The following is a 24,804-nucleotide window of genomic DNA, read 5'->3' on the forward strand; positions in this document are numbered from 1 at the left end:
AGGCCAAGTCAATTTATTTCTCTGAGCCTCAATTTTCACATCTGAAAAATGGGGATAGTAGTGGTATACTAAAAGCCCTCTTAACAGAGGGCCTAAAGTCACATGAACATATGACTTAAAGTCATATAAACCAGAAAGTAGACCACCTTCTTTAAGTTCCCTTTTTAACTCTGGTTGCTGGTAGCTTGTTAGCTCCGTATTCCTTACCAGGACCTCCTGTTTTAAGATAACTCACGCAAGTGGTTACTATGGTGCCTGGCCAGGGCGGGTGGTTTCAGTCGGTGTTTCCCTTAACACTAACGTTCTATGAAATTTACAAAAAGCTTAAAATCTTCTGGATATGTGATAGGCGTATGACTGGGTCAATAGGTGAGTTTTCAAATACTGAATGTTAATTAGTGCCTCGAGGAATCTTAATGTCCATGTTCTTGCCAGCATGTGAAAAAGGACAATTTTTGTTGGCTCACAAACCTATTTAGCATTGCCCAAGGAAGCCACTTAAACTCAGTCACCACGTTACCTGAAGCCCTGAGCTCTGCCTTTGAAAATATGACTGCATCTCAGTTGGAGCTTCTGAAGAAATGGTGGTGACCATACACAACAGCACTACTTATTTCTCAAATGAGACTTTTGGCTTGGTTCTTGAAGACTCTTCTTTACTGTGAGTTTAAATCACGAGGACTATGCCTCCTAGGGTGTATGAATTCAAAACACGCTCGGTACCAGACGTTGGCGATCAGGGAAGGGAGGATATTTGGGGCTCTAGGCTGTGGAGGAGGTTTCTAAGGGCCACTAAAACGACTGAGATCATATCAGGCGGTCTACTCCACTCACAAGGATATCACACGCACACAGGAATTCGCCGCAGCGTGGTTTGGACTAGATTGAAAATGCAAGAGACGACAAGAGGACACAACCCAGCCCCCGCCACGGGCTCAGCTACCTCCTCTACACCCCCCCCCCAGCGCACGTAGGCGCATGCGCGCGACCTTCGTGGGCGGGGCTCAGGCGGCGGCGCCGGAGCTCGTGCAGTGGATTGGCCGGCCGCTACACTGTCCGTTGGCCCTGCCCCGCCTCCACGCGCAAGGCTCATGCGCAGGGCGGGAACGAGGGAAGTTCAATCCGCGGTCGAGATACACGGAGCCCGATCTGAGGGTCATGGAGGCGTCCCGAGGGTTTGCGGAAGCTGGGGCCTTAAGCCCAGAGCAGGCTGCCCGTTACCTGAGGTACATTTGGGTCGCTGGGCGGGTCTAGTTCACAGGCCCTGGCCGGGAGTGGGTGTGGGTGTGGGGTCCCTTGGACCCTCCCAGGGGCCCAAACTGTTGAGGTGGAGCCTTATGAGACGCGCGGCCGTGTTCTCGGAGGAGGCGTGGTTTCTAAAGCCTGGGGAGCCCCCGATGCCCCGGGTCAAGTAACTCCGGTATGAACTCCTTAAGAGCCAGAACTTCAATCGATCCAGGCTTTCTCGGGTCTACAGCTTTCAAAATCACCATTTTTTAAAACATCTTTATTGGAGTATAATTGCTTTACAATGGAGTGTTACTTTCTGCTTTATAACAAAGTGAATCAGCTATACATATACATATATCCCCATATCTCCTCCCTCTTGCGTCTCTCTCCCACCCTCCCTATCCCACCCCTCTAGGTGGACACAGAGCACCGAGCTGATCTCCCTGTGCTATGCGGCTGCTTCCCACTAGCTATCTGTTTTACATTTGGTAGTGTATATATATCCATGCCACTCTCTCACTTTGTCACAGCTTACCCTTCCCCCTCCCCGTGTCCTCAGGTCCATTCTCTACATCTGGGTCTTTATTCCAGCCCTCCCGCTAGGTTCTTCAGAATCTTTTTTTTTTTTTTTAAGATTCCATATATATGTTAGCATACGGAATTTGTTTTTCTTTTTCTGACTTACTTCACTCTGTATGACAGACTCTAGGACCATCCACCTCACTCCAAATAACTCAATTTCGTTTCTTTTTATGGCTGAGTAATATTCCATTGTATACATGTGCCACATCTTCTTTATCCATTCATCTGTCGATGGACACTTAGGTTGCTTCCATGTCCTGGCTATAGTAAATAGAGCTGCAATGAACATTATGGTACATGACTCTTTTTGAATTATGGTTTTCTCAGGGTATATGCCCAGTAGTGGGATTGCTGAGTTGTATGGTAGTTCTATTTTTAGTTTTTTAAGGAACCTCCATACTGTTCTCCATAGTGGCTGTATCACAAAATTACCATTTTGAAATCCATTTTCTTTTAATAAAGATTGGTAATGCCTTATGATATTATTCTTACTAAATTTAAATATTTTCTATTATTCTATTTTACGTTTATAATTTAATGTATACATTTTCAGTCAAGGTTCAACACTCATCTTTCTGTTTGGAACTAGCTTTTTAAAATTATTTAAATATATATTAATATATTAAAGATTTAAAATTCTTGTTATATATGGTAAAATATTTTCCTTTTGTAGTTTTTCAATGATTTTTGTGTATGCTGTGCTTTAATATACAAAAATAAACATTAATTTTAAGATACCCCCCTACAAAAGCCTTTCTTGGGTTTTTCCAGTCTACCAAGCCCCAGGCCTGGGGGATACAGAGAGGAGTAAAACACTGTCCCTGCCCCCAAACTGCTTATAATCTAGTGGTGGAAAGGGATAGGTAGACCATAATTGCTATATTGTTTGATAAGTGCTGTAAGAGGTACAATGTGCAAGGCATACTACAGGAGGGAATGGCCAACTACAAGGATCAGTGAGCTAAGGGAAGGGCTCACAAGAGGAGACATTGGTGTTGAGAAACTAATCATTCACCAGATGGCTAAGGGTGGAGGACATGGTGATGTGGGAATGAGCATTTAAAATTTTCTTTGAATTATTATAAAATCAACTTAAAATTTACCATCTTAACCATTATATTTTTTAAATTTATTTTTTATTGAAGTGTTTTTATTTACAATGTTGTGTTAGTTTCTGGTATATAGCAAAGTGATTCATTTATACTTATATATAGTCTTTAAAATTAAAAAAAATCTTTTTAAATTGAAGTATAGTTGATTTACAGTATCGTGTTAGTTTCAGGTATACTTTTTCATATTCTTTTTCATTATGGTTTATTACAGGATATTGAATATAGTTCCCTGTGCTATACAGTAGGACCTTGTTGTTTATCCATTCTATATATAATAGTTCTCATCTGCTAATCCCAAACTCCAAAAATATGGAATGCTTCACGAATTTGCGTGTCATCCTTGCACAGAGGCCATGCTAATCTTCTCTGTATTGTTCCAATTTTAGTATATGTGCTGCCAAAGTGAGCACCCATTTTAACTCTTCTTAAGTGTACAGTTCAGTGTTATTAAATACATTAACATTGTTGTTCAACCATTACCATCATCCATCTCCAGAACTCTTTTCATCTTGCAAAACTAAAACTCTATACCTATTAGACAAGAATTCCTCATTCTTCTCTCCCCCAGCCCCTGGCAACCACCATTCTACTTTCTCTGTGAATTTGACTTCTCTAGGGACCTTATATATAAGTACAATCATACAGTATTTGTCTTTTTGTCACTGGTTTATTTTTTATTTTTTTAATTTTTAAAAATAAATTTATTTTTATTTTTGGCTGTGTTGGGTCTTTTTTGCTGTGCGCAGGCTTTCTCTAGTTGTGGCGAGCAGGGGCTACTCTTTCGTTGCGGTGATCTGTCTTCTCATTGTTGTGCCTTCTCTTTGTTGCGGAGCACTGGCTATAGGTGCATGGGCTTCAGTAGTTGTGGCATGTGGGTCCAGTAGTTGTGGCTCATGGGCTCTAGAGCGCAGGCTCAGTAGTTGTGGCGCACGGGCTTAGTTTCTCCAAGGCATGTGGGATCTTCCCGGGCCAGGGATCGAACCCATGTCCCCTGCATTGGCAGGCGGATTCTTAACAACTGCGCCACCAGGGAAGCCCATGACTGGTTTATTTTATGTAGCATAATGTCCTCAAGATTTATCCATGTTGTGTCATGTGACAGGATTTCCTTTTTAAGACTGAATAATGTTCCATTGTATGCATAAGGTCACATTTTGTTTATTCATTTATCTGTTGATGGATATTTGGGTTGCTTCCATCTCTTGACTATTGTGAATAGTGCTGCTGTGAATATGGGTGTACAGATATCTCTTTGAGCTCCTGCTTTCAATTCTTTTGGGTATATATCCAGAAGTGGGATTGCTGGATCATATGGTAATTCTGCTTTTAATTTTTTGAGGAACTGCCATACTGTCTTCTATGGCAGCAGCACCATTTTACACTCCCACCAACAGTGCCCAAGGGTTCCAATGTCTTCACATTCTCTTCAACACTTATTCTGTTGTTGTTGTTAGTAGCCATCCTAACGATATTGAAATGGTATTTCATTGGGGTTTTGATTTGCACTTCTCTAATGGTTAGTGATGTTGAGCATCTTTTCATGTGCTTATTGACCATTTGTATATTTTCTTTGGAGAAATATCTATTCTAGTCCTTTGCCCATTTTTTAATTGGGTTGCTTGTTTCGTTGTTGTTGAGTTGTAATTCCTTATATACTCTGGATATTAACTTCTTACCAGATGTATGATTTGCAAATATTTTCTCCCATTCTGTAAGTTGCCTTTTCACTCTGTTGATTGTGTCCTTTGATGCACAGAAGTTTTAAATTTTGTTGTAGTACAAAGAAATCAATTGGAGCAGTGGAATAGTTCCATCTCCCTTTCCAAAAAAAGAATGTTTTAAGGCTGTTAGAAGACAAAAGGTCTTACAGAGGAGTGAAACACATCTTTGGACTGAGTTACATGACTTCCTTAAAGAAGACTTGGGGAAAACAGAGGGAGGAAGTGTGTGGGGGGTAGAGTGCTGGCTTCAGAGTTGGGCCATTTGGGGTTCAAATTATGACTCTGGCACTTGTTGGCTGGGAGACCTCAAGTAAGTCCCCTGACTTCTGAGCCTCAATTTTCTCATCTGGAAAATGGGGATAAGGCTTAAGACCTTTAGTCCCCCACCCCGTCCTTTCCCTGAGCAAGCAGCTTGTGCTGATTCCCCAGTGTTGCCTAATAGATACGCAGGAGACAGAGCTTTGGAGGAGTAGCTTTATTACTTTGCCAGGCAAAGGGGGACACAGCAGCCTCCTGCCTCGAAAACTATGTGTCCCCACCGCCCCCCCCAGGAGGATTTGATGAGTTTTATAACAATGCTTCCCAAGGTGGGGTTGCTGACAAGATTAGGGTGTGTGTAGGGTCTCAGGTGGTCGTCTCCTAATCTTGATGAGCTTCTCTGGTCCTTTTAATCTTGCCTCAGGTGGTTTCTTGGCTGTCCGTCGTCGTCCCCCCCCCCCCCCCCCCCCCCCCCCCCCCGCCATTGATTAGCAATTGTTTGAATCTGCCCTTTGGAATTCAGGGGAGGTCATGGCCGCTGGAGTCTTGCCTACAAGAAACAGGGGACAAAAAGGCGTCCGTGTCCAGGAGCCGCACGGGCCCTGCTTGGTTTCACGTCCCCCTTTTCTTTGATACTCCTCAGTCTTGAGGAGAACAGATGTTGGATGAGAAAAGGGAACAATCGTTTTGGATAAAGATGTTAATTATAAACTCGGCAGGGGACTCAGTTTTAATCCCCACTTTGGTTTTATGTTTCCCCAGATCTTTTAGGGAACGGGTCAACAACCGCTCTGACTACTTCTGCTGAGATGGGGCATAGTCCTGCCTAAATTTTGGGGAATAGATACCAAATTAGAAATATTTGAGTTCCAAGTCCTGGATCTGAGTCTTATATGATTAAGATCTCAATCCCTTGTTCTGCCATTTTGATACAACAGACCAGGTTAGAGGTAAGAGGAGTGACAACTAGAACTTTAGTAGACAGAATAGATCTAATTTCCTTAGGAATTCAGAGAATATGTCTGAAGCCAGTTGTTTCCAAACCATTCCCTGTAAGGGAGGAAACCCACCAAGGCAATCCCAAAGACCTGGAAGTAGGAAACTGACCACATATCTAGCAGTTAGAATTATCGAAAGAGTCAGCATATGAATCTATAGTTTTGTAGGTAAAAGGTATGAGAAAGGATAAGAAAACAACTTTCATTCTGGTTGTTGGAACAAATACTTAAGATTTCCCAAAGGGTGAGACATCGATTTCCTGCAGGTCTGTTCCTCTGCTGGGGGCAGGCTGGGGGCAGGCTGGGTTCATCGGTTTCAGATAATCTTTTTACTCTAGTGTGATGTATTCATGGTTTAACTCCATCCAGTTTTAAGGAGGTGTGAAAAGTAAGGAGGACATCTTGTATGGCCCCTTCCATTTTTCCTCCAGCTGTCACTCGGGTCCTTGTTTTTTCCAAACCTTCAGCAGCACCTGGTCTCCCGCTTTGAAGGGATGTAAGGGAACTTCCAGGCAAGGGGGAGACCTGTGGAACATAAACTTATGCATAGCAGTTAACAATTGACCAACCTGTTTTACATACTGTTTAATTTTTTTCTTCCTACATTAGAAATGTTTCTCTTTCTTTTTACTCTTAGGAGCTAAGAATGGTCTCCTGTATATAATTTCATAAAGGCTCAATCCTAGCCAGCTTCTAGGGGCCACCAGTATACAGAGGAGAGCAATTGGCAAGACCTTGTCCCATTTTAGATGGGTTTCCTGTGATTCATCTTCTTAGCTTTTCCTGTAGATTGGGGTCTCCATGCTGAGTGAAGTTTCCATTTTATACCTAAAACTTTATTTGCTGTTTGTGTTATTTCTGCGACAAAAGCAGATCCATTGCTACTCTGAATAGTAGAGGAAAGGCAGTACCTAGGAATAATGTCCTTAAGAAGTGTTTTTGTCACTTCCAGATGCTTTTCCTATTCTGGCCGGAAAGGCCTCTACTCCACCTTGAACCAGGTGTAACCCTCTTAAATCTTTAACCAAAATCTCGTTGAAGCGGGTGGGGGAATTTTTAAATTCTTGTGGCATCCCAGAGTCTGATATAGCTCAGAAAATTCAAGTTCGCAACAATACAGGAATAAATGCATCTGGAATCACATCCACAGTGGTCACCTAGTTTTACCATAGTTACTCCATTTTGACTTTCAAATGCATTCCCCTCCTCAACGTTAAAGGAGATGTACAATGCATGTCTGAAAGGCAACAAAATAGGCTGCTTTTTAAAGTTAAACCATGTATAGGCCAGAGTGACTTCCTCATACTTCAATCAGTGCAGATTTTTTTTCTTTCATTTCCCCTTTTGATTGCAAGTCTTTCAATAGAAGACGTTGATGATCAAAATATCTATCCCTCAGTGCCAGGGTGATTCAACTCTTCGCCCCAGGTATAGATCATGTCCTTAGGTGCTAGGCTCCTTTATATTTGCCTAGTTAATCCTCATTGGGGGAAACCTAATCAGAGTAAAACTGAACAAGCTCAGAGGTATGTTAAGGAGGAAACGCTTTATAGGCCATACATTTTATCATTTATGCCCAATTGTTACATAAGCATTGTACATGTGCTTTTAGCAGTAGACCTAAAGCAAACAGTGATACATCATGAATAATTACAGTCTGATAACTTTACTAGGTAATTTTTCTTTTCTCCTAAACATCAGGGCAAAAGTGTGACTAACACAATAACTTCCATAAATACAGACTTTAATTAGCAGATCTAGAATTTTATATCTATTGAAACATAATCTTTTTCCCTAAAATTACCCTCATCTCCATTGAACACAGCCAAACCAAGACATTTGCTTTCAAAGTAAGTCTGTAATATTAAGTAACCAGTGATATTCCAGACCAAAAAAAAGAAAAAACAAAAAAACATTATAACCATATTCACTAGTTCACTCAGTAACCAATCCTTTTGTTAACATTTTATGAAGCCATCAGATTCTCCATTAAGATTTTTTTTCTTATCCAGCTCAGCAGTATGATGTGAAATTTATCAGAGATCTGTATTTGTCAAAAGGGGTCCTTCACATAAATCTTGATGATGAAGCACTTTGCAAAAGCAGAGTACAATAACTGTCTATAAATGACAGAAAGACTTTTAAAAAAAGGGCATAGTTAAACTTCTGATTGCAATGTAATCGGTAAAGAAACTTGGTTACAATAACCGGGATTACATTTAATTTAACTGATTACATTTGATTTAACATAACAAATAATCCTAGTTAAATCTTTCTCTCTGAGATGACTCAGGGGCCCTCTGAAGCATCTCAAAGTTAGCTGGAGGTCAAAAGAACTTTTAGAAACTGCCAAACAATACTTATTTACTTAACCAAAGTGAAAAGATTTCAACGCAAATACAGATCACTTAAAGGCAAAGGAACTCACAAGCTGTTATCAAAAGCAGTATTCCAAGAAAATGTTGAAGGGAGAAACCAAATCTGGTCTTGCCTTAGCCCACTCCCAACAAAATCCATTTATCCAGTTAGATTTAATCCAATCTTAGAAAATCCTGATCATGCACAACTGTAAAAACATGTGCTTTCTTATGGAGAGTATCTCAGGGTGGCACCAAATACCTTTAGTTTCTCTCTCTGTCAAGGTAAGCCTGTATTCACTAATGTTTCAGTATCTTATTTTATTTGTAAATGGCCTACTTACTCAATAAACTTCTATCATTTAACTTAACTCTAAATTTTTAAGCTACAAAGTAGCTGAAGAGATTATTCTTAAGTACACATTCCTAAAACAATTATTTCTAAAGAGTTTACCCAAAAGCTCTTATCTCACTTGCATTATTTAACATTGACGACTCTAAAGACATGTCTATATTAATCAAACCAACAAGCTTAAGCCACCTTCAATAGCAGATATCAATTCAGTACTGAATATTTCCCAGATCATGTGGTCCTAAAATTTATCTTGGCCAATTTTCAAGACATTTAGATTTAGTTTCTAAGAGCTTACTTTCAAGTCAATTAAACAGAGCTCATTTACAAGTTAACTTTTACATAAAGACCGAACCAGAGATCTCAGTTTTCCCCCTTCCACAAAAAACGCCTTCTTTCCCTGCCTTTTTCTTCAGTCTCAGGAACTAGAGATGGTCTAGATAAGTGTTCCGGAGGGCCCAGGGGGAGAGAAATAACAATTCCTTTTCATGGGGGCATAGCTGAAGATCTCCTAGTTTTGTAAAAATACCCTGGGGGGGGGCCGTTACAAGATGGAATAGAACTCTGGTCATCCATAAAAATGAAACAGGAGGGAAGGGGGCAGGGAACAACCTTTGAAAGAATGACATAGTCCAAGGACATGACATAAACTGATTAGAACCAAATGGGTCCAAGATGGCAGGACAAGTGGACTTCCACTAGACCTTAAGCCTCAGTATACGCTCATTGTAACACATCAGTAGGCTAAATGACACACCCACAGGCGCCATGACAGTTCCAAGGCCAACCATAAGGATCAAAAAGTGGGCTGTGGGGCTTCCCTGGTGGCGCAGTGGTTGAGAGTCTGCCTGCCGATGCAGGGGATGTGGGTTCGTGCCCTGGTCCGGGAGGATCCCACATGCCGCGGAGTGGCTGGGCCCGTGAGCCATGGCCGCTGAGCGAGAGGCCGCAACAGTGAGAGGCCCGTGTACCGCAAAAAAAAAACAAAAAACAAAAGTGGGCTGTGGCCCAATTCCTGGAAATCCGTACCCTTTCCCCAAAAAGCTGGAATATTCCTCCCACTCATTAGCCTATGAAATTACCCACCCCTATAAAAACTGACAACCCCATACCCTGGTGCCTTTCTCACCTTCTGAGGTGGCCCACACTCTGTGGAGTGTGTTTCTCTCTAAATAAATCCACTTCTTACCTATCATTTTGTCACTCACTGAATTCTTTCTGCGATGGGACATCAGGAACCTGAGCTTCTGATCAGCTTGGTGCTTTGTGACCACCTAGAGGCGTGGGATAGGGAGGATGGGAGGGAGACACAAGAGGGAGGAGATATGGGGATATATGTATATGTATAGCTGATTCACTTTGTTATACAGCAGAAACTAACACACCATTGTAAAGCAATTATACTCCAATAAAGATGTTAAAAGAATAAAATAAAGTAAAGTAAATCCATTACTTCTAAAAAAAAAAAAAGAGAACCTGAGCTTCATTAAGTCCTGAAGCCAGGTATGTGATCTCAGTTGGAAGACCCTGGGTTTTGGCCAGGTTCGAGTCCCGGCCTTGTGGGTTCGAGTCCCAATCTGAGTTTTGGCTGGGTTTGAGTCCCGGCCATGTGAGTTTGAGTCCCAATCTGAGTTTTGGCTGGGTTTGAGTCCCGGCCGCGTGGTTTCAAGTCCCAGTCTGGGTTTTGGCTGGGTTTGAGTCCCGGCACGTGGGTTCAAGTCCCAGTCTGAGGTGCACGGTTTCAACAAGGCTAGTCCAAAAGGGAAAATCCCAACCAACAATTCTGCCACAGGCAAAGCCCGACGCGATAGGGTACACTGGTGTTGTCACATGTGCGCCCTGTTATTCGTCTCAACCAGTCAATGCAAGTACTGAGACACATACAGACAGACAACAGACATGGTCCCACAAACAAAAGATCAGACAAGATGTAGCCCATTTCCACTCCCAGACAGAGGACTCAAAATGGCTCGCAATGATCCGGTAGAATTTTCCCACCCTACACAAGCGAGAGTGGCTCACCCCAAAACAATACACACAAAAACACGAATGACAGATAGGCTATGGCCACACAGACAGAAACTCAGAGGAGGTATAGTTTAAAAATTCCGCTTCCACTCCTGGACAAAGGCTTCCAAACAGATTGGCTCAGTTCTTGAAAGAGAACAAACCCAGAGTTGGCTCTCAGGGGGCCCAGAGTGGCTCAATTGCTGCAAGGGAGTGAGGCCAAAGTGGCTAGCCCAGATGGAGTGGAGAGAATTTCCAGCCTTTCCATTCCTGTGACAAAACAATTCTAGCTGAAGAATAGTATAATACTTTAGGCCACCATACAAAGGCCACCTCTCCTCACTTTTAAGAATATACATTGGCTAAACAGAATTAAAATAGATTCATAGCTATAGGTTGACAAATCTGCCAAAATCTTCCTTAGGGGACTGTCAGATGGAGAGGAAGAGGAAGCGCTTCCCATATTGAGTCGAATTAAACAGCTCTGTGCACAAAACTGAAAGCAAAACCAGAATTCTCGCCAGCCAAACGGAAGCCACACACACACACACACACAAAACAAACAGCCCGAGGTTCAAACTGGGTTCTAAGTCCCACTAAGCTGGTGGCCTTGGTCCAAGTTGCGCCTTACAAATGGGATCTTCCTAATGGAAAATCCCCAAACGGGAACCAGAGTTCCCCCAAACGGACCAGGTCGAGCGGCCTCGGTGTGCATGCTGGGGGACTTAGCAAAAATGCTGGCAGAGGTGTTGTGACATACCTAATCCTACTTTTCTCCTTCTCCAAAATGCTTTCTCAGAGCAGGAAGTCCGGGCTGATGTGGATAGAAGAGGGGGTGTCCTCAAGGCAAAGGTGGCCTTGGCAGTTGCTAGGGCAACCTCTCTCCCGTTCTCCACCTCCATCTCGGAGTTCCGACTACTGAGATGGCAGTCCGGGTATTATCGGGGCACAGCCCTATGGCAGGGCATCCCTAGTGATCTGGCCTCAGAGAGGTCCTCCAAACCTCTGCTCTCCCGAAGGAGGCTGGCGTGCAGAGAAACCTCCGAGCGTCTGATCAAGCCGAGGGGCCCCACGGGGCTGCCGGCCCATGAGTCAGATACCAGGCGAGCCCCCCAAATTTTGTTGCCGAAAACCCGGCCTCTGTTCAGTGCCGAATAGAAATGTGGAGGCAGAGCTTTGGAGGAGTAGAAAGGGAGTAGCTTTATTACCTTGCCAGGCAAAGGGGGCCACAGCGGGCAGCGGGCTCCTGCCTCAAAAAACTATGTGCCCACCCCCCCCACCCCGAGGATTTGATGAGGAGTTTTTTTTTAATTAACTTATTTTTATTTATTTTATTTTTGGCTGCATTGGGTCTTTGTTGCTGCACGTGGACTTTTCTCTGGTTGTGGTGAGCGGGGACTACTCTTCGTTGTGGTACACAGGCTTCTCATTGCAGTGGCCTCTCTAGTTGAGGAGCATGGGCTCTAGGCGTGCGGGCTTCAGTAGTTGTGGCACACGGGCTCAGTAGTTGTGGCACACGGGCTCTAGAGCGTAGGCTCGGTAGTTGTGGCACATGGGCTTAGCTGCTCCGTGGCATGTGGGATCTTCCCAGCCCAGGGTTCGAACCCGTGTCCCCTGCATTGGCAGGTGGATTCCTAACCACTGTACCACCAGGGAAGCCCTGATTAGGAGTTTTATAACAATACTTCCCAAGGTGGGGTTGCTGACAAGATTAGGGTGTGTGTAGGGTCTCAGGTGGTCCTCTCCTAATCTTGATGAGCTTCTCTGGTCCTTTTAATCTTGCCTCAGGTGGTTTCTTGGCTGTTTCCCCCCCATTGATTAGCAACTGTTTGAATCTGCCCTTTGGAACTCAGGGAAGGTCATGGTGGCTGGAGCCTTGCCTACAAGAAACAGGGGACAAAAAGGCCTCTGTGTCCAGGAGCCCCACAGGGCCCCGCTTGGTTTCACCAACACTGCCTCTCATGCTGGTACCTGTCTCACTCACTCCACATGCTCTCTTGTGAGCATACTCAAATGGTCTCTTTCCCACCCGCCTCAACAAGCACCCCCTTCTCTCGCAATCATCTTCTACTCTCACAATCCCCACCTTTCTCACATTTCTCTGTCTCTCCTGACATTTCATCTCTCATGAGCCCTCAACTCCCCCAATCCCTATTTTATTTCTCCTAATCTGTCTCAATCTCTCTCATCCTCTTCCAAATCCCCCCAAACCAAAACCGCCTCGCACAAAGCATCGCCTTCTCTACATTCTCTCCCTTCTCTCTTGCTCATAATTCTACTCCTTGGCACAATCCTGCTCTCACAGTTCCTCTCTCTTTCTTCCTCCCTCTCTCCTCTCACTTTTTTGTCCCTCTCCTTCCCTGTTTCTTTGCCTCTTCTGTCCAAGAGATGAAAGTGAACTGAGACTTGCTGTCATACACTCTCTGCACGTTTTCCTTTTGCCACACCTTCACCTTCTGTCGCATACAGTGACTCTGTCACACACTCTGTGTCAGTCATGCTCTCCCTTGGTGATGCCCGCCCACCAGCTCCTCTCTTGCCTACCGCCCCCTTGTGCTCTCTGTACCCCCTGCTTGCTTCCACTCTGTGTTGTCCCTCTCCCCCTGTTGCCCCCTCTTTCTCTTCTTCTGGCATTCCCTCCCTCCCTCTCTCCCTCCCCTGCCTCTGTCTCTTTCTGTTGTCCATTATCTCTGTCTCTGTGCCACCCACCTCTGTCACCTGCTCTCCCTCTCTGGCACTCATAGTTCTCTCTTTCTCTCTCATTCTCTCCCTCTCTCCCATTATCTCTCTGTCCCCTACCACCCCCTCCTCTCTGTCACCCACCTGTTCACACTCTCAACTACCTGCTCACACTGTCGTCCATTCGTTCTCATCCACTTACTCTTTGTCTCTCTGTCAGCCTCCCCACTCTGTACCTCTGTACCCCCTTTCTCTGTCACCCACCATCTGTCACCTACACTCTACCTCTATTACCCATTCTCTTTCTGTTACCCACTCTTTCCCTGTTACCCACTTTCTTTCTGTTACCCACTCCCTTAGTCACCCATCCTCTTTTTTTCTCTGTCACTGTATCATTCTGGGTCCAATCAGGAGGTAGAAACCATGCAGTATATTAAAACAGGAATTTTAAAGTAAGAGTTATTAAATTGATAAATGAGTAACTATAAGAAATAAGGAAACTCCATATGGCGCCCTAGGGCTAAAGGAGAGTACCCAAGGAAGGACAAACTTGGAAGGAGGCCCTCTCCCCAAGGCTGAGGTTCAGACCTCCTTGGAGAAGGTATAGTTCAGCCCACTGGAGAGCAGAGAAGTGTGCTGGCTTGCCCAGGCTGGAGCTGGTCTGCACTCCCTGGGCTCATAGGAAGCAACCTTCTGGAGTGCAGGTGGGGAGCAGGCTAGCAGCAACCCATGGTGTAGGAGTGCAGAAGGAGTGGGACCTGGGGCACAGGCAGCTGCTGGGGAGGCTGGTTCCCGTGTAGAGAGGGCTGCAAGAAGGTTATCGCCAGGCCAGGTGGAGACTTCAAGATCGTTGAAAGACTGCGTGTTCTGGGTGGGTGGCTGTGTGTCACTTGGTTGACCCCCTGTGCAGCGGCAGCTGGCAACTTCAGGAGAGCCCCCTCCTCCTGCAGTGTCCCTCAGGCGTCCTCTACTGAGAAAGCTTAACATCATACTGGCTGTAGAGGAGAGATGCTTAAAGGAATTCTATCATTATCACAGAGCAGGTATTGAGGGATGAATTTGGAACTGAGAGGCAATAAATGATGACTGGCAGAGTTATCTGACCTCTACTTATCTGTCATCCAACCTCTCTCCCATGTCACTCACTGTCTGTGTCACCCTCTCTGTTACTCACTTGCTCGTACTCTACGTTGTCAACTCTCTCTTGCTATCACCCATCTGCTTTCTATTCTCTATGTCACCCACTTTCTTCTATCATTCTACTCCAACTGCTTTTGTCAAGGTCGACTTTCATAAATCTAATGGTCAGTTCATAATCTTCCTTTTCCTTGACTCACCAGTAGTACTTGACAGAATTGATCACTTCTCCACAAAATGCTAGACTCATTTGGCCACCAGGACCCCTCACTCTCCTGACTTTCTTCCTACCTCGCTGGTTGCTGCTTCTTAGATTCTGCTGATTTCTTCTCATATCCCCAATTGCTCTTTCTTTTTCTTCTAATGTACTTTATTTAAAAAAATTTTTTTGAAAGTTTAGTTTTATTTATTTATTTATTTTAAAATTTATTTATTTATTTATTTTTGGCTGCGTTGGGTCTTTGTTGCTGTGTGTGGGCTTTCTTTAGTTGCGGCAAGCGGGGGCTACTTATTGTTGTGGTGCGCGGGTTTCTCATTGTGGTGCCTTCTCATGTTGCAGAGCACGGGCTCTAGGTGCTCGGGCTTCAGTAGTTGTGGTGTGTGGGCTCAGTAGTTGTGGCACACAGGCTTAGTTGCTCCGCAGCATGTGGGATCTTCCTGGACTAGGGCTCGAAACTGTGTCCCCCGCACTGGCAGGCTGATTCTTTTTTTTTTTTAGGCACTGCTTAAACATTTTTTTAAAAAATTTATTTTATTTATTTATTTTTGGCTATGTTGGGTCTTTGTTGCTGCTCATGGGCTTTCACTAGTTGTGGCGAGTGGAGGCTACTCTTCGTTGTGGTGCATGGGCTTCTCATTGCGGTGGCTTCTCTTGTTGTGGAGCACAGGCTCTAGGTGCGCAGGCTTCAGTAGTTGTGGCTTGTAGGCTCAGTAGTTGTGGCTTACGGGCTCTAGAGCGCAGGCTTAGTAGTTGTGGTGCACGGGCTTAGTTGCTCTGTGGCATGTGGGATCTTCCCAGACCAGGGCTCGAACCTGTGTCCCCTGCATTGGCAGGTGGATTCTTAACCACGGTGCCACCAGGGAAGTCCCTTTTTATTTTTTAAAAAATATTTTATTTATTTATTTGGCTGTGCCAGGCCTTAGTTGCAGCGTGTGGGATCACGGGAACTTTGTTGCGGCGTGTGGGATCTTTAGTTGCGGCATGCAGGTCTTAGTTGCGTCATGTGGGATCTAGTTCCCTGACCAGAGATCGAACCCAGGCCCCCTGCATTGGGAGCTCAGAGTCTTAACCACTGGACCACCAGGGAAGTCCCTAATGTACTTTATTTTTATTTATTTATTTTTTAGATTAAATTAATTAATTTGTTTTTGGTTTTTTTTTTTGGTTTTGGGGTTTTTCTTGGCTGCGTTGGGTCTTTGCTGCTGCGCGCGAGCTTTCCCCAGTTGCGGCAAGTGGGGGCCACTCCTCATTGAGGTGCGCAGACCTCTCCTTGTGGTGGCCTCTCGTTGTGGAGCATGGGCCCCAGGTGTGTGGGCTTCAGTAGTTGGGGCATGCGGGCTCAGTAGCTGTGGCTCACAGTCTCCAGAGTGCAGGCTCAGCAGCTGTGGCACATGGGCCCAGTTGCTCTGTGGCATGTGGGATTCTCCCAGACCAGGGATCGAACCTGTGTCCCCTGCATTGGCAGGTGGATTCCCAACCACTGCGCCACCAGGGAAGTCCTCTATTTTAATTTTTAATTAATTAATTTATTTATTTATTTTTGGCTGTGTTGAGTCTTTGTTTCCGTGCAAGGGCTTTATCTAGTTGTGGCGAGCGGGGGCCACTCTTCATCCTGGTGCGTGGGCCTCTCGCTGTCGCTGCCTCTCTTGTTGTGGAGCACAAGCTCCAGGCGCGCAGGCTCAGTAGTTGTGGCTCACGGGCCTAGTTGCTTCGCGGCATGTGGGATCTTCCCAGACCAGGGCTTGAACCTGTGTCCCCTGCACTGGCAGGCAGATTCTCAACCACTGTGCCACCAGGGAAGCCCCTATTTTAATTTTTAAAAAAATATTTTTTTATTTTTGGCTGCATTGGGTCTTAGTTGCAGCACGTGGGCTCTCTAGTTGTGGTGCATGGGCTCAGTAGTTGTGGTGTGTGGGCTTAGTTGCCCCATGGCATGTGGGATCTTAGTTCCCTGACCAGGGATTGAACCCGTGTCCTCTGCATTGGAAGGTGGATTCTTAACCACTCGACCAGCAGGGAAGTCCCTACTGTACTTTAAAGTAAATTCTCAGGCATCATAGTATTTCATCCTTAAATATTTCAGTGTGCGTCTCTAAAAAGGAACATATTCTTAGAAAAACACTGTACCATATCATGCTTAACAAAATAAATTAATTCTTTGATATCAGCTAATACACAGTTCATATTCGCATTTTTCAAATGGTCTTAAGTCTTTTAATAATTGATTTGTTTGAATCAGGATCCAAAGAAGTTCCACAAGCTGCATTTGGTTATATTTCATAAGTCTCTCTTTTTAATTTTAAGATAACACTTTATTTTTTAAAAAGTTTTTATTGGCTTATAGTTGATTTACAATGTTGCGTTAGTTTCAGGTGTACAGCAAAGTGAATCAGTTATACATATATCCACTCTCTTTTGTTTTTTACAAATTATTTATTCATTTATTTGGCTGCTCCGGGTCTTAGTTGTGGCACTCGGGATCTTCATTGTGGCATGCGGGATCTTTAGTTGCAGAGTGCAGGATCTAGTTCCCTGACCAAGGATTGAACCGGGCCCCCTGCACTGGGAGTGTGGAATCTATTTTTTTAAATTAATTTATTTATTTGGCTGCATCAGGTCTTAGTTACTGCACGTGGGACCTTCATTGTGGCATGTGGGATCTTTTGTTGCAGCATGCAGGCTCGCTAGTTGTGGCACATGAGCTCTAGAGCACGTGGGCTCAGTAGTTGCAGCGTGCAGGCTTAGTTGCCCTGCGGTATGTGGGATCTTACTTCCCTGACCAGGGATTGAACCCACGTCCCCTGCACTGGAAGGCGGATTCTTAACCACTCAACCACCAGGGAAGTCCCAGGAGCACGGAGTCTTAACCACTGGACCATCAGGGAAGTCCCTCCACTCTTTTTTTTTTTTTTTTGCGGTACGCGGTCCTCCCACTGTTGTGGCCTCTCCCATTGTGGAGCACAGGCTCCGGACGCGCAGGCTCAGTGGCCATGGCTCATGGGCCCAGCCACTCTGCGGCATGTGGGATCTTCCCGGGCCGGGGCACGAACCCGTGTCCCCTGCATCGGCAGGCGGACTCTCCACCACTGCGCCACAAGGGAAGCCCCCTCCACTCTTTTCTAGATTCTTTTCTTAAGCATCTTTTAATCTAGAAAAATCCCTCCCCACTTTTATTTCTATGCCAATGATTTGGATTAGTCTGTAGTGTCATTAGTTTGTTCTTCTATCTCCTGTAATTTAAATTTAAAGGCCTGATAAATGAATGGATAAAGAAAATGTGACACACACACAGACACACACACACAGGAATATTATTCAGCCATAAAAAAGAGTGAATTTTTGCCATTTGTGACAACATAGATGGACCTTGGGGGCATTATGCTAAGTGAAATAAATCAGACAGAGAAAGACGAATACTGTATGATCTCACTTATATGTGGGGTCTAAAACAAAAACAAAACCAAGTTCATAGATAACAGAGAACAGATTGGTGGTTCCTGGATTTGAGGGGTGGGCGAAATGGATGCAGGGGGTCAAAAGGTACAAACTTCCAGTTATAAAATAAATAAATCCTGGGATGTAATGTACAGTGTGGTGACTATAGTTAATAATACTGTATTGCATATTTGAGAGTTGCTAAGAGAATAAATCTTAAAAATTCTCATCACAAGAAAAAAATCCGTAATTATGTATGGTGACAGATGGTAACTAGACTTATTGTGGTGATCATTTCACAGTATATACAAATATCAAGTCATTATGTTGTACACCTGAAACTAATATAATGCTGTATGTCGATTATACCTCAATAAAAATTTTTTTAAAAAAACTATTCTAGAGCCAAACCAAAAAGATTTAAGGTTCAATATTTTTGACATGAATACTTCATAGGTGAGGTCATGTACTTCCTATTGCATCATATCAGGAAGCATATAATGTCTGATTTTCCTACTTTTAGTAAGGGCCCTTTTATGATTGATCAATGGGTTCAGGTAGTCATAGGCTGATTACTCCTTTGCAAAGTTGCATTTCCCCCCTTGTGATGAATAAATAATATGTCGGGGATACTTTAGCATCCTGTGGATACCTAGTTCCCCAGCAACCTTTCATCCATTGATAATCATTGCCCAAATCATTAGGGATTACAAGTGATGGTTTTCTAATTTCACCATTGTTTCTGTATTCATCAGCTGGAATTGATCTGTTAATGTTGGAGTGTTGGAATGCCATGTCTTTTTTTAATTATACTCCTTCCTTTGGTGATCTTATTCAGGTTCTTGGTTTTAAATCCCATCATTATGTTGAGAATTTTCACATTTTTGTCTTTTGTCCTGACCTCTTCTGAACTCCAGACTCCTGTATCTGGCTGCTTACTTGACATCTCTGCTTGATAATAGACATATCAAACTTAACTCATCCAAAAGCAGAGGGCAAAAACCAGGGCTTCTCAATAGGTACAGAAAAAGCATTTGACTAAATATAGCATCCTGTAATAATAAAAACACTCAACAAGCTAGGAATACAACATAACTTCCACAACGTGATCAAGGGTGTCTACAAAAACCTACAGCTAACATTATACTTAATGGTGAAAGACTGAAAGCTTTCCCCCCTTATATCAAGAACAAGATAAGGATGTCTGCTCTCGCCAGTTCTTTTTTTTTTAATTGAAGTATAGTTAAATTACAATATTGTGTTAGTTTCAGGTGTATAGCATAGTGATTCAGTATTTTTGCAGATTATACTCCATTATAGGTTATCAAAAGATAATGGGTATAATTCCCTTTGCTATACAGTTTATATCCTTGTTGCTTATCTATTTTATATATAGTAGTTTATATCTGTTAATCCCATACCCCTAATTTGTCCCTCCCCAGTTCCCTCTCCCCTTTGGTAAACACATTTGTTTTCTGTATCTGTTTGTTTCTGTTTTGCATATATACTGATTTGTATTATTTTTTTAGATTCCACATATAAGTGATATCATACAGTATTTGTCTTTCTCTGTCTTAATTTCACTAAGCATAATATTCTCTATGTCCATCCACATTGCTGCAAATGGCAGTATTTCATGCTTTTTTATGGTTAATAGTCCAGTGTGTATGTGTGTGTGTATACACACACACGAATATATGTGTGTGTGTGTGTATATATATATATATATATATACCCACACACACATACACGCATACATACACACATATATCTTCTTTCTTTTTTTTTTTTTTGGCGGTACGCAGGCCTCTCACTGTTGTGGCCTCTCCCGTTGCGGAGCGCAGGCTCCGGATGCGCAGGCTCAGGGGCCATGGCTCACGGGTCCAGCCGCTCTGCGGCATGTGGGATCTTCCCGGACCGGGGCACGAACCCGTGTCCCCTGCATTGGCAGGCAGACTCTCAACCACTGCTCCACCAGGGAAGACCATACCATATCTTCTTGATCCAATAGTCTGTTGATGGGCAGTTGGGTTACTTCCGTGTCTTGGCTATTGTAAATAGTGCTGCTATGAGCATTGGGTTGCGTGTATCTATTTTTTTTAAATTTTTAAATGTTACTTTATTTACTTTTTAAACAGCAGGTTCTTATTAGTCATCAATTTTATACACATCACTGTATACATGTCAATCTCAATAGCCCAATTCATCACACCCCCACCCCCCTGCAGCTTTCCCCCCTTGGTGTCCGTACGTTTGTTCTCTACATCTGTGTCTCAATTTTTGCCCTGCAAACGGGTTCATCTGTACCATTTTTCTAGGTTCCACATATATGCATTAATATACGATATTTGTTTTTCTCTTTCTAACTTACTTAACTCTGTATGACAGTCTTTAGATCCATCCACGTCTCAACAAATGACCCAATTTCGTTCCTTTTTATGGCCGAGTAATATTGCATTGTATATATGTACCACATCTTCTTTATCCATTCGTCTGTCGATGGGCATTTAGGTTGCTTCCATGACCTGGCTATTGTAAATAGTGCCGCAATGAACATTGGGGTGCATGTGTCTTTTTAAATTATGGTTTCCTCTGGGTATATGCCCAGTAGTGGGATTGCTGGGTCATATGGTAATTCTATTTTTAGTTTTTTAAGGAACCTCCATACTGTTCTCCATAGTGGCTGTATCAATCTACATTCCCACCAACAGTGCAAGAGGGTTCCCTTTTCTCTATACCCTCTCCAGCATTTGTTGTTTGTAGATTTTCTGATGATTCCCATTCTAACTGGTGTGAGGTGATACCTCATTGTAGTTTTGATTTGCATTTCTCTAATAATTAGTGATGCTGAGCAGCTTTTCATGTGCTTCTTGGCCACCTGTGTGTCTTCTTTGGAGAAATGTCTATTTAGGTCTTCTGCCCATTCCTTGATTGGGTTGTTTGTTCTTTTAATATTGAGCTGTATGAGCTGTTTATATATTTTGGAGATTAATCCTTTGTCCATTGATTCGTTTGCAAATACTTTCTCCCATTCTGAGGGTTGTCTTTTCGTCTTCTTTATGGTTTCCTTTCCTGTGCAAAATCTTTTAAGTTTCATTAGGTCCCATTTGTTTATTTTTGTTTTTATTTCCATTACTCTAGGAGGTGGATCAAAAAAGGTCTTGCTGTGATTTATGTCAAAGAGTGTTGTGCCTATGTTTTCCTCTAAGAGTTTTATAGTGTCCAGTCTTACATTTAGGTCTCTAGTCCATTTTGAGTTTATTTTTGTGTGTGGTGTTAGGGAGTGTTCTAATTTCATTCTTTTACATGTAGCTGTCCAGTTTTCCCAGCACCACTTATTGAAGAGACTATCTTTTCTCCATCGTATATCCTTGCCTCCATTGTATATCCTTGCCTCCTTTATCATGCACGTAGGTGCGTGGGTTTATCTCTGGGCTTTCTATCTTGTTCCATTGATCTATGTTTCTGTCTTTGTGCCACTACCATATTGTCTTGATTACTGTAGCTTTGTAGTATAGTCTGAAGTCAGGGAGTCTTATTCCTCCAGCTCCGTTTTTCTTTCTCAAGATTGCTTTGGGTATTTGGTGTCTTTTGTGTCTCCATACAAATTTTAAGATTTTTTTGTTCTAGTTCTGTAAAAAATGCCATTGGTAATTTGATAAGGATTGCATGGAACCTGTAGATTGCTTTGGGTAGTATAGTCATTTTCACAATATTGATTCTTCCAATCCAAGAACATGGTATATCTCTCCATCTGTTGGTATCATCTTTAATTTCTTTCATCAGTGTCTTATAGTTTTCTGCATACAGGTCTTTTGTCTCCCTAGGTAGGTTTATTCCTAGGTATTTTATTCTTTTTGTTGCAGTGGTAAATGGGAGTGTTTCCTTAATTTCTGTTTCAGATTTTTCATCATTAGTGTATAGGAATGCAAGAGATTTCTGTGCATTAATTTTGTATCCTGCAACTTTACCAAATTCATTGATTACCTCTAGTAGTTTTCTGGTGGCATCTTTAGGATTCTCTATGTATAGTATCATGTCATCTGCAAACAGTGACCGTTTTACTTCTTTTCCAATTTGTATTCCTTTTATTTCTTTTTCTTCTCTGATTGCCATGGCTGGGACTTCCAAAACTATGTTGAATAATAGTGGTGAGAGTGGACATCCTTGTCTTGTTCCTGATTGTAGAGGAAATACTTTCAGTTTTTCACCATTGAGAATGATGTTTGCTGTGGGTTTGTTGTATATGGCCTTTATTATGTTGAGGTAGTTCCCTCTATGCCCACTTTCTGGAGCGTTTTTATCATAAATGGGTGTTGAATTTTGTCAAAAGCTTTTTCTGCATCTATTGAGATGATCATATGGTTTTTATTCTTCAATTTGTTAATATGGTGTATCACACTGATTGATTTGCATATATTGAAGAATCCTTGCATCTGTGGGATAAATCCCACTTGCTCATGGTATATGATCCTTTTAATGTGTTGTTGGATTCTGTTTGCTAGTATTTTGTTGAGGATTTTTGCATCTATATTCATGAGTGATTTTGGTCTGTAATTTTCTTTTTTTGTAGTATCTTTGTCTGGTTTTGGTATCAGGGTGATGGTGGCCTCATAGAATGAGTTTGGGAGTGTTCCTTCCTCTGCAGTTGTTTGGAAGAGATTGAGAAGGATGGGTTTTAGCTCTTCTCTAAATGTTTGATAGAATTCACCTGTGAAGCCATCTGGTCCTGGACTTTTGTTTGTTGGAAGAATTTTAATCGCAGTTTCAATCTCATTACTTGTGATTGGTCTATTCATATTTTCTATTTCTTCCTGGTTCAGTCTCGGAAGGTTGTACCGTTCTAAGAATTTGTCCATTTCTTCCAGGTTATCCAATTTTTTGGCATAGAGTTGCTTGTAGTAGTCTCCTAGGATGCCTTGTATTTCTGTGATGTCTGTTGTAACTTCTCCTTTTTCATTTCTAATTTTATTGATGTGAGTCCTCTCCCTCTTTTTCTTGATGAGTCTGGCTAATGGTTTATCAATTTTGTTTATCTTCTCAAAGAACCAGCTTTTAGTTTTATTGATCTTTGCTACTGATTTCTTTGTTTCTATTTCATTTTTTTCTGCTCTGATGTTTATGATTCCCTTCCTTCTGCTAACTTTGGGTTTTGTTTGTTCTTCTTTCTCTAGTTCCTTTAGGTGTAAGGTTAGATTGTTTATTTGAGATTTTTCTTGTTTCTTGAGGTAGGCTTGTATAGCTATAAACTTCCCGCTTAGAACTGCTTTTGCTGCATCCCATAAGTTTTGCATTGTTGTGTTTTCGTTGTCATTTGTCTCTAGGTATTTTTTTGATTTCTTCTGTGATTTCTTCAGTGATCTCTTGGTTATTTAGTAACGTATTGTTTAGCCTCCATGTGTTTGTGTTTTTTACGTTTTTTTCCCTGTAATTCATTTCTAATCTCATAGCTTTGTGGTCAGAAAAGATGCTTGATATGATTTCAATTTTCTTAGATTTACTGACGCTTGATTTGTGACCCAAGATGTGATCTATCATGGAGAATGTTCCCTGCACACTTGAGAAGAAAGTGTAATCTGTTTTTGGATGGAATGTCCTATAGATAATCTATCTGGTCTGTTGTGTCATTTAAAGCTTCTGTTTCCTTATTTATTTTCATTTTGGATGATCTGTCCATTGCTGTAATTGAGCTGTTAAAGTTCCCCAGTACTATTATGTTACTGTCGATTTCCTCTTTTATAGCTGTTAGCAGTTGCCTTATGTACTGAGGTTCTCCTATGTTGGGTGCATATATATTTATAATTGTTATATCTTTTTCTTGGATTGATCTCTTGATCATTATGTAGTGTCCTTCCTTGTCTCTTGTAACATTCTTTATTTTAAAGTCTATTTTATGTGATATGAGTATTGATACTCCAGCTTTCTTTTGATTTCCATTTGCATGGAATATCTTTTTCCACCCCCTCCCTTTCAGTCTGTGTGTGTCCCTAGGTCTGAAGTGGGTCTCTTGTAGACAGCATATATATGGGTCTTGTTTTTGTATCCATTCAGCGAGCCTGTGTCTTTTGTTTGGAGCATTTAATCCATTTAAGGTAATTATCGGTATGTATGTTCCTATGACCATTTGCTCAATTGTTTTGGGTTTGCTTTTTTAGGTCCTTTTCTTGTCTTGTGTTTCCCGCTTGGAGAAGTTCCTTTAGCATTTGTTGTAGAGCTGGTTTGGTGGTGCTGAATTCTCTTAGCTTTTGCTTGTCTGTAAAGCTTTTGATTTCTCCATCATATATGAATGAGATCCTTGCCGGGTAGAGTAACCTTGGTTGTAGGTTCTTCCCTTTCATCACTTTAAGTATATCATGCCACTCCCTTCTGGCTTGTAGAGTTTCTGCTGAGAAATCAGCTGTTAACCTTATGGGAGCTCCCTTGTATGTTATTTGTGGTTTTTCCCTTGTTGCTTTCAATAATTTTTTTTGTCTTTAATTTTTGCCAATTTGATTACTATGTGTCTTGGCGTGTTTCTCCTTGGGTTTATCCTGTATGGGACTCGCTGTGCTTCCTGGACTTGGGTGGCTATTTCCCTTCCCATGTGAGGGAAGTTTTCAACTGTAATCTCTTCAAATATTTTCTCTGGTCCTTTCTCTCTTCTCCTTCTGGGACCACTATAATGCGAATGTTGTTGCGTTTAATGTTGTCCCAGAGGTCTCTTAGGCTGTCTTCAT

General features: G+C 42.5%; 2 protein-coding genes and 1 non-coding gene across 3 annotated transcripts in view; 1 reads left to right on the forward strand and 2 right to left on the reverse strand.

The window, feature by feature from the left end:
- The window catches only part of PIN4 (peptidylprolyl cis/trans isomerase, NIMA-interacting 4), a 95,064-nt gene that overhangs the window by 24,451 nt on the left and 45,809 nt on the right, over positions 1 to 24,804 (reverse strand). The gene's annotated exons all lie outside the window — the stretch shown is intronic.
- Positions 1,136 to 24,804, forward strand: part of ERCC6L (ERCC excision repair 6 like DNA helicase) — a 58,718-nt gene continuing 35,049 nt past the window's right edge. Inside the window, exon 1 of the mRNA XM_022565583.2 lies at positions 1,136 to 1,226. Coding sequence (XP_022421291.1) covers positions 1,159 to 1,226 — 68 coding nt within the window. The 5' untranslated portion in view covers positions 1,136 to 1,158. The remainder of the gene's footprint in view (positions 1,227 to 24,804) is intronic.
- Positions 3,228 to 3,334, reverse strand: LOC115802308 (U6 spliceosomal RNA). Its single transcript, XR_004022734.1, has one exon. It is a non-coding gene; the product is annotated as a U6 spliceosomal RNA (small nuclear RNA).

The sequence above is a fragment of the Delphinapterus leucas genome, chromosome X (genome assembly GCF_059928025.1).
Source record: "Delphinapterus leucas isolate spDelLeu-1000000601 "Yukka" chromosome X, BTC_Dleu_Yukka2, whole genome shotgun sequence".
Lineage (NCBI taxonomy): Eukaryota > Metazoa > Chordata > Mammalia > Artiodactyla > Monodontidae > Delphinapterus > Delphinapterus leucas.